The sequence below is a fragment of the Nannobrachium achirus genome, assembly GCF_963921795.1.
Source record: "Nannobrachium achirus genome assembly, chromosome: 2".
NCBI classification, from domain to species: domain Eukaryota; kingdom Metazoa; phylum Chordata; class Actinopteri; order Myctophiformes; family Myctophidae; genus Nannobrachium; species Nannobrachium achirus.
The window spans coordinates 68,130,883-68,140,882 of NC_137811.1; the positions used below are offsets into that span (position 1 = coordinate 68,130,883).

Below are 10,000 nucleotides of genomic sequence, written 5' to 3' on the forward strand. Positions count from 1 at the left end.
CGGAAATTTTCAAGCACCACCATAACTCGAGTGAGTACAAATAGAACCAAATGGCCCCGTATAGGGTATAGACCTGTTATAGTCTTTCAGGGCTATCTCCTTTTCTCTCAATCTTTTTTGTATGTCTGTGGCAAAAATAGATATTTTGACAAAAATGTCCACCACAAGCCAACACGGCGATGACCTCTGGAGGAGAGGTCAGTCATTTGTAGTTACTAGTAGCACCAGATTGGTATTTAATATAGGCTAGCATAAACTATGCACAAAAAGTTAGTAAACTTAACTTCGGTTCATTATATCTCGCCTTGGTACCAATTGGTATTGTGTTTTGTATAATTGTTATACTGCTAGTGTACTAGGTTGAGTAAAACAACTGTTTTGAATAGATACGTACTGTATCCCATGCCCTGGATGAAGTATTTCAAGGCTTCAATCATTTTGGCTGGCTGTGGACAGAGAGAAACATTACATTACAGTCATGATCTGCTTGTCATCAAACTCAGGAAGCAGGTTTCTAATAATGCTCATGTTATTTTATGAAACAGATGTTCAAATTGCACACTGTTTGTCACTACATTATATTCACAAATGTGCAGTCCAGAAACCTCAAAACATCCAAGCATGTTGACATAGAGGTGGTTAAGCCTACCTGGTCCACTTGAGGTTGTCCTCCACAGTCTGACATCTGGGGGGACAGAGAAGGGCTTTATGTCTTATGTTGTCTTATGTTTACCAATAATTACCTATAGTAATAGTAGTAATTGGTCTATTGCTTTGACATGCAAACATTAGTCAGTATATAAACAACAGCGTTTTCTAATGGCATGCAACAGTTTGCAACAGGATACAGTTTGGAGAGGTGAGAGGTGCAACAGGTGATCGCATCTTTGGTGGTGGATGTATATCTGATAATGGTCAATGGTATTTAGAGAACCGATGTCTAATTAGTTGAATCTTTTATTTCTTTTTCTTTTTTGCAGTGCAAACCCGCATACAGCTGCTGCCAGAGAGTCAGCCCATGAATCAGTGTTGTGTTTCAGTGGGTTATAATGTACCTTCAGCAGTGTGGACCTGGTGGGGTTGAGTTTGGAGTTACAGTCGACAACGTCCTCCACGGCTGGGGAGCTGTCGCCAACTACGAGAAGAGTGGTGCACCTAAACAGACAGACAGACATACAGACAGAGAGGTCAGACACTGCATACAGATACTGTGGGCATGGACGGACAAACAGAAAAGTCTGAATAGTCAATTCATGTTTGTTTTCATTTATATGGCTGCTATAATTTATATAGCTGCTAAATGTCCTATGAAATGGACTCGGCGAGCTTCAAAGAGAGTGTGGCAGACAGATTACTCTAGTCTAGATAGATATATTGATTGATGAGTGAGTATATTGATTGATGAGTGAGAGAGACTGGCAGTTTATCGTAATGTTATTCTAATCTAACCTGTCAACTGGATGTTAGATGGGATTTTATGCGATGTGATGTGATGTGATGTGATGTGATGTGATGTGATGTGATGTGATGTGATGCCTGGCGTCACTATTCTGTGGTGAAGAGATTTGGTGTCAGACCCCTCGGGATATCGGTCAACGGAAAAAGTCAGTGAGTCAAAATGAGCAGGGACGTGCAGAGAATGTTAGAGAGGCAGGGGCTGACATTTCTAAAAGGGCCTATTGGTGAAAATATAGAAAATAGCAGACCTCCAAGCTCGTGCAAAAAAATGGTGAACTTGAAGGTCGGCTATTTTCTGCACTTGATACCACACTAAACTAAGCATAATCAATCAAGTGAATACTGGAGATGTGGCGTATGGCATGTATTTCTACACAGAGAGGGCAATTCTCTCAACATACGATGCTGCATTCAAGTTCAGGAGAGTTTAGACAAGGCAATTCTCTTGAATGCTGCCTTCAGATTATGGCATGGAAAGAGGGGCATTTGCATTTCTTTCACCACATAGTGAAAACTGCATTCATCGTCTGGATAGGGCACTTTTACTGACCGGTAAAATGGCAGTTTGATGTCTATGTGTGCACGTGCCTGAAAATGAGTCAAGGAGTATTTTCATGACATGGTCGTTTGGTGACAACATGTTTATTTTTTTTAAACCTTCACTTACTTGAGCGTCCTGACGTTGACGTTTCCCTCAGGGACGGGCCTCTCCACGTCCAGGGCTCGCCTGCTGTTGTAGGAGCGCCAGAAGTGTCCCAGGTTGGTCTGGTTCATGGACGTGTTGATGTAGTGGCGGTACGTGGCGATCAGGTCCAGGTTGATCAGGATTTCATCCTGAACAGTCAAGAAAGAGAGAGAGAGACAGAAGGAAATCACGAAAAGAAGAAACTAATAATATGAAGCGGTCGGTCGCTATGGTAAAGCAAAGGGCACCGTACTCGCCGGGTGTCAAGCTTACCTTTCCGAACAGGTGTGAGATGATGGAGTCAGTGAGCGTGTGCGTCCAGTCAGTGATCTGGAATAAGTACAGCAACGTTACAAATGCAGTTCACAAAAGACTCGAGTATCCAGGGACGTGCTGGGCCTCTGATTCAGCTCGGGAAATAGAGTTGGGAGAGGCCCTCATTGCGCGCTACTCAAAGATTTGCCATTTCAGATCATGGCAAGTGACAAGCCAGTGGGACAATTACATGAGTTATATTTCGTTGTTTTCGGGTGGAAACCATGCATGTCCAAAACCGTTTGTTTTGTGTTTATCATTTTAAAAATGATTTAAACTAGTGAAAACAGCCGATCTACAAGCACACAATGCCTCGCAAGTACATTTTATAGATGATAAATACAAAACGGTTTTGGACATACAAGGTTTCCACCCGACAACGACTATATGCTATAAATATAAGGTGCTGGGAGTGAAAATTATAATGTAGGGGTGCCTCGGATTAAAAAAATATTCATGGGGTGCCCTGAGACAAAAAAGTTTGGGAACCCCTGACACAGGGCTTAAGTGGTTAAAGTACAACAACATCTACACTCAGAATATACACAGACACAGCCTATAGATACTGTGTATAGGTCATTACATTTTTCTCAAAATGATTTTTGTTTTTACATTGTGAAATGATTTTAAAAAATGATTTAAATAATGTTGCCAAAAAGAGAGAGAGAAAAAAAAATGCTGACATTGACGTGACTCCTTTCTAAATAATAGGACTTGTTTTTGCATTGGGTTCCGCCCTCTGTTCAACTCAGTGAGTTGAGAATGGAAACACTGCCCTCATGTGGATTCTTTCATATCACACTGTAACACTGTTAGTGAACAAACACTCGGTGGGAAGGATTCCTGTCACAATATAGAGCCGTTTAACACTGTTACTGAACAAGCACTCTATAGCAATGATTAGTGTTAGTGAACACACATACTGTGATTCCTACCTTGAGGCAGCAGCAGCAGTTAGTTGTTTCTCCAACACAGACTGGTTGGACTTCCTGGTCAGGTGAGCAGGCTGGGTGTGAATTCCTTGGCTACAGCGACATCTGTTGATGGGGACCTACTGATTGGTTTTATTTCACCAGACTCTACCTAGCTCCAGTGGGTTGGGGCGGCCGCGGCCGCTTCGCGGCCGCTGCCAGAGCACGCAGTCCGGCTTGGGTGCCCTCCGAGACCTCGGTGTCTGAGTCTGGAGCTCTGTGAAAAAAAAGAAAAAAGAAAAAAAGCCAGCTGCTGAGCGGGCGTGCGTGCGTGCGTGCTTGCGTGCGTGCGTTCAGTGCAATGTGAATGCATGTGACCAGTTGATAGGAAGATAGATAGATACGTAATAAACATGAACTAAAAGGAGATCCCAGTAATGTTTTTGGCTTATTTCCACAGGGAAGTCATTCATGAATGAACGAATTATTGATATAGGACTGTCATAGGTACAGTGTCATTGACAGTACAGTTCACTGGTACAAGGTCAACTAAAAGGTGATCCTAGAAAAGACTAAGTCAGGGGGAAACAATTTAAAAAATAAAACAATAAAAACAGCCGATCTACAAGGCTGCATGTGGGCTTGTGGATCAGCTGTTTTGGGTAAATGTGGGTTTGTATTGACCCCTTTATCGAGTGATTGATTGAAGACTTTACGACAAGTTTCATGACAGTACAGTTCACTGGTACAAGCTCAACTAAAAGGAGCTTTATTTATTGAATGAATTATTTCCCTGTCTCCACACCAGGCCCAACTGCGCCGCCACTGACTGATAAATTGCGACCGTCGGGTCGCAGTTCCTATCGAAACCTCGACCGGCTGTCTGTCTGTCCGTCACACTTTTGCCCTGCTCATATCTCTGCAACCGCTGCCCCAATCCGTGCCAAATTTGGCACACACAGTCCTTGCCTGCCAAACTACGATTCTCACATGGCCCTCCTCTTCTAGCGCCACCATGAGGCCAAAACTCATTCTGGACACTGCTCCTACAAATCTTGCCCTAAAATCACACAAATCGGTACACACTTGCTCTACGCTCATGTCATCAACATGGATCTGTCCCATGTAGCGCCACCTTCAGGCCGATTTTTTTAAACCCCTTTTTGGACACTACTCCTACAGATTTTGCCCTAAAATCACGCAAATCGCTACGCAGTCAGTATATATTAGGGAGTCTTACTGGTTTAATTATTTATTTCCCGACTATGTTTCCGAGACTGATTATTTATTTATTTATTTCCCGACTATGTTTCCGAGACTGATTATTTATGTAATTAATTATTTATTTATTTCCGCCCCTGGACTCCGCCCCCCCCAGGCGTCTGCCTATCGATCGGCTGGGCTTTAAAGAGCCATAACTCCGGTTTGCAGCGTGCTACCGTCTCCAAACTCGCTTTCTGGCTTCTCGTGTTACTGGTATTAAATACCACATACAAGCTCACGGAAGCTCCATCCAACTTTCTGCGCAATGCATTATGGGATGTTGGAAAGTTGTGGATACTAGCAACAGAGTATTTAAATAAATAAATAAATAAATAAATATATAATGAATGAACGAACACATGAATAAATAAATAAATAAACAAAGAAAGTGTGTGTGTGTGTGTGTGTGTGTGTGTGTGTGTGTGTGTGTGTGTGCATGCATGCATGCATGCGTGCGTGCGTGCGTAATTACTGCCTCCTCGTTAAGAACCCCACACATTTAGGCAAATTCTTTCTTTCTTTCTTTCTTCCTTCCTTCCTTGCTTCCTTCCTTCCTTCCTTCCTGTAAATGAGGCCGCATGACAAGCGTTCTCGTCACCGCGCTGACGGGGTAATTACACGCAAATACAAGGGGTGGAGTCGAACTTAACGAGTGGGCGTGGTTTCAACTACACGCTCACAACGCGTCGCATCAAGACGCGTTGTGAGCTTGTAGATCTGCTATTAACACTTGGGGAGCCAAACGCGTTCAGGGACGAGTTATGGCCACTAGATGTCACCCTGCCACAGGAAGTTATATCGTCGAGGGACGAGTCAACAAATAGTTAACTTTTCGAGACCGCAGCTTCCCTTTGCATGCCCTGAATCCATTACGTCACCCAGCCAGGGCAGGAAGCCCCCTGTCTCTCCCCACACGGAAGGATTTTACATGGCTTTAGATTCTACTTTGAAACATAAGAACGGCTTTATCTGAGAATGAGGTAAAAACAGCCCCATGGAGGCAGAGAGCTGATTGTTTTCACGGCGACACTTTACCGCGAATTTACCGCGATTTTTTTACCGCGAGTTTCGCGAGCGTTTGTAAACAAATGGAGTACCTCCTCAATCTTCTCTGGACACGCACGTGCACACGCACGAAGCTTGCGGGGCTCATCAAAACATAACGTAAGTCAATGGTGGCACCAGCAACAGCTATAAATGTTATAAACCTTGGCCGCCCATGTGTTAACGAGTGGGCGTGGTTTCAACAAGAGGGAGGACTCTGACTTAACAAGTGGGCCTAACGTAATGAGTTTTGTGGGCGTCGCATGCATTAATTATGTAAATTAAGCCGACTTATGCAAATGGGGGGGGCGGGGCATGGTTTGGAAATGCGTGTGGGCGTGGTGCGTGCGTGCGTGTGCGCCTCAATTGAAATTAATTAATTAATTAATTAACTGCCTCCTCGTTAAGAACCCCGTAAATTTAGGCAAATTCATTTCCTTCCTTCCTTCCTTTTCTTTCTTTCTTTCTTTCTTTCTTTCTTCCTTCCTTCTCCTTCCTTCCTTCCTTCCTTCTAAATAAATACATAATTAAATAGCGGGGGTCCCCGAGGGTGTCATCGCGTGCGGGGCGGCGAGCCTGATTATTATGTAAATGAGGCTGCATTAATTATGTAAATGAGGTCGGGGTGTGGTCTGCATTAATTATGTAAATGAGGCTGTTAAGTGGCGTTGCCCAGCGCGTAAAAAATTTAGACGACCGTATGTAAATGAAGGGGAGGAGCTTAGTTGACGTATGCAAATTGGGGGCAGGGCATGGTTTGGAAATGCGTTTGGGTATGGTTCGCATACATTATGCTCGCATACATTATGCTAATGAGGGCGTTAAGGTGGGTTTCCCAGCGCGTAAAAAATGCAGACGACCGTATGTAAATGAAGGGGAGGAGCTTAGTCGACGTATGAAAATTGGGGGTGGTGCATGGTTTGGAAATGTGTGTGTGTGTGGTTCGCATAAATTATGCTAATGAGGCTGTTAAGTGGCGTTTCCCAGCGCGTAAAATATGTAGACGACCGTATGTAAATGAAGGGGAGGAGCTTAGTCGACGTATGCCAATTGGGGGCGGGGCATGGTTTGGAAATGCGTTTGGGTATGGTTCGCATACATTATGCTCGCATACATTATGCTAATGAGGGCGTTAAGGTGGGTTTCCCAGCGCGTAAAAAATGCAGACGACCGTATGTAAATGAAGGGGAGGAGCTTAGTCGACGTATGAAAATTGGGGGCGGTGCATGGTTTGGAAATGTGTGTGTGTGTGGTTCGCATAAATTATGCTAATGAGGCTGTTAAGTGGCGTTTCCCAGCGCGTAAAATATGTAGACGACCGTATGTAAATGAAGGGGAGGAGCTTAGTCGACGTATGCAAATTGGGGGCGGGGCATGGTTTGGAAATGCGTTTGGGTATGGTTCGCATACATTATGCTCGCATACATTATGCTAATGAGGGCGTTAAGGTGGGTTTCCCAGCGCGTAAAAAATGCAGACGACCGTATGTAAATGAAGGGGAGGAGCTTAGTCGACGTATGAAAATTGGGGGCGGTGCATGGTTTGGAAATGTGTGTGTGTGTGGTTCGCATAAATTATGCTAATGAGGCTGTTAAGTGGCGTTTCCCAGCGCGTAAAATATGTAGACGACCGTATGTAAATGAAGGGGAGGAGCTTAGTCGACGTATGCAAATTGGGGGCGGGGCATGGTTTGGAAATGCGTTTGGGTATGGTTCGCATACATTATGCTTGCATACATTATGCTAATGAGGGCGTTAAGGTGGGTTTCCCAGCGCGTAAAAAATGCAGACGACCGTATGTAAATGAAGGGGAGGAGCTTAGTCGACGTATGAAAATTGGGGCTGGTGCATGGTTTGGAAATGCGTGTGGGCGTGTTGCGCATACATTATGCTTGCATACATTATGCTAATGAGGGCGTTAAGGTGGGTTTCCCAGGGCTTAAAAAATACAGATGACCGTAGTGAGCATTCGTTCCACGAACGCATTCATTCAATGAATGAATGAATAAATAAATAAAGTGCACATGCACACACGTGTGTGCGTGCTTGCGTGTGTGCGTGCGTGCGTGCGTGCGTGCGTGCGTGCGTGCGTGCGTGCGAGCGAACGCACGTGCACGCACGCACGCACGCACACTTTATTATTTATTCATTCATTCACGCACGCACACACGCATGCACACTTTATTTTTTAATTAATTCATGAATACAGCCTGCGATATGCGTGAAATCTTGCAAGCACATTCCCACTAGGTCAAGGAACAGATGCCTCCCTTCTCACATTGGCCTGTTATAGCGCCACCAGCGGGTCAACTTTTGCATAACACATTTTTGGAACAAAATGCCTCAAATCATGCATGCAGCTAATTTCAGTAACGTCAAAGAGAGCACTGCCTGCGATCTTGACATTTTGTACTTTTATAGACATTGTTTTCTGGCTTGAAGCGAGCCCACAATTGTTTCGAAGGAACAATATTTTCTAGTTTCCATATGATATGCGTAACTACCGCTGACGCAGCCGACGCATGCGCATTAGGGCCCGTGACGTCCAGGGGCACACGCAGGTGGAGGAGAAAAAAAAAAAATCTAATAATAACAATGTATACAGACGGAGCCGCTTCTGTCCTGATCTGTTGCATCTATTTCCTGTAGTAGGCTGCTACCATTTCAAAATAAAACATGTGTTGAATGATCACTTTACAAATATCCAATACAATGACTCTTGTTTTGAAATGTCCACTGGTATGACAGGAAGCTATGACAGGGCCCCTTAGTGCTGCTGACGGAACACAGGCTGAAGAGACGTTCTGAACTTCTGAAGTAAAAACAACACTCTCGGGCATTATGGAATATAAAGTTTCAACACACGACTTTGGGGAACAGTTAATATTTGCCATGCTCTCTAAAACCAAGACACTGTGGAATATGGAACAAAACGTGCCCAACTGGTCTTGTTGTTGTCATCCACCTTACTTTAGCAGGTGAGTTAAGTAATTAATATAAATAATGCTGGTTTGCAGTGATGCATCACTGTCAATTAAACTGTGTGCTGTCATTAATGTAGGCCTAGTTGTCTTAATGGATGATATTTATAATGCTGTTTTGGAAAAACGGCGTGGTGATGTTTGTAGTGTGAAGACTAATGTCAGAGTTGTTGTGTTGGAGTGCCATAGGGAAGAGTTCATTAGCACCAGAGAGAGATGGAGACAGTGAGACACTACTTGGTTGGGCTACATATTGTCATGAATTAGATGGCGAGTGTGTAGATGTCTTCTGTTGGAGCCTGGTGTCCCGCATTTGCGCTGTCTGCATTTGCGCTGTAGAAAAAAGGTGGTTGTTGTTGTTGTTGTTGTTGTTGTTGTTGTTGTGGGGCACTTGGTGAAAATCTCGCATCGGGGCACACCGGGGGCTAGTTTCGCCACTGTGTATGTCCAAAAAAAAAAAAAAAATGATTTAAACTAGTCAAAACAGCCGATCTACAAGCACACAACGCCTCGCACTGTAGATCTGCTGGTTTCACTACTTTTTGTGCAAACAGTAACATTTTTACTTTTGTGCAAACAGTTTCATTTTTTCCTAATGGCCCGGCCTGGACCGACCGATAATGAACCGGCCGTTCGGGAGTTGTCCCGCTTTTCCCAATGGCCAGCACGTCCCTGCGAGTATCTAAAAGGACCATAGCTACGATTCACAAGATGTCGTGATTAAACAATGGCTGAAGGAAGGTGTTGGCATGAGGCGAAGCGATTTATTGTAGAGAGAAAAAAGGGAGGACTCCAGTCAATGCAGTATAGGGTTTCAGTGGATAAGTCATCCATGTTTAGTGTTAAACGTGATGTCTCTTTGGAACATACCCTAGATGGGTGATATTATGTAAATAAGGGATGACTCTAGGCCAATCATATAGTGATGAGTTCTCCTCTCTGGTTCCCAATGATAAACAAGGTTTGGGAATATTTGCAAAGAAATCTGCAGTGTAACATAACCCGACATGCTGTGTAGTTTTTACATTCTGGATGTTGAATGAATCATGCATGGTGCAGAGCACAATAGCGACGCATGCAGGCGCGCACGCACGCACACACACACACACACACACACACACACACACACACACACACACACACACACACACACACACACACACACGCAATCACATAGATAAAGACAAAAAAAACTGACCTTGTGTGTCATGGTGTCTATAAATGTTTCTGCGTTTGCGTTGATGTTGATCAAAACCAAACCCTCCACCAGGTCAGGATGGTTCAGCTGCACGCACACACACACACACACACACACACACACACACACACACACACACACACACA

The 10,000-nt window shown here is 44.1% G+C and overlaps 1 protein-coding gene across 1 annotated transcript in view; it reads right to left on the reverse strand.

Annotated features, from left to right (window-relative positions):
- Positions 1–10,000, reverse strand: part of LOC308299965 (protein NDRG1-like) — a gene marked incomplete at both ends in the record, with an annotated part of 11,662 nt that overhangs the window by 410 nt on the left and 1,252 nt on the right. Inside the window, 6 exons of the mRNA XM_080743733.1 lie at positions 395–446; positions 650–685; positions 1,056–1,155; positions 2,126–2,292; positions 2,417–2,473; positions 9,855–9,941. Of these exons, the coding sequence (XP_080599859.1) occupies positions 395–446; positions 650–685; positions 1,056–1,155; positions 2,126–2,292; positions 2,417–2,473; positions 9,855–9,941 (499 nt within the window). The remainder of the gene's footprint in view (positions 1–394; positions 447–649; positions 686–1,055; positions 1,156–2,125; positions 2,293–2,416; positions 2,474–9,854; positions 9,942–10,000) is intronic.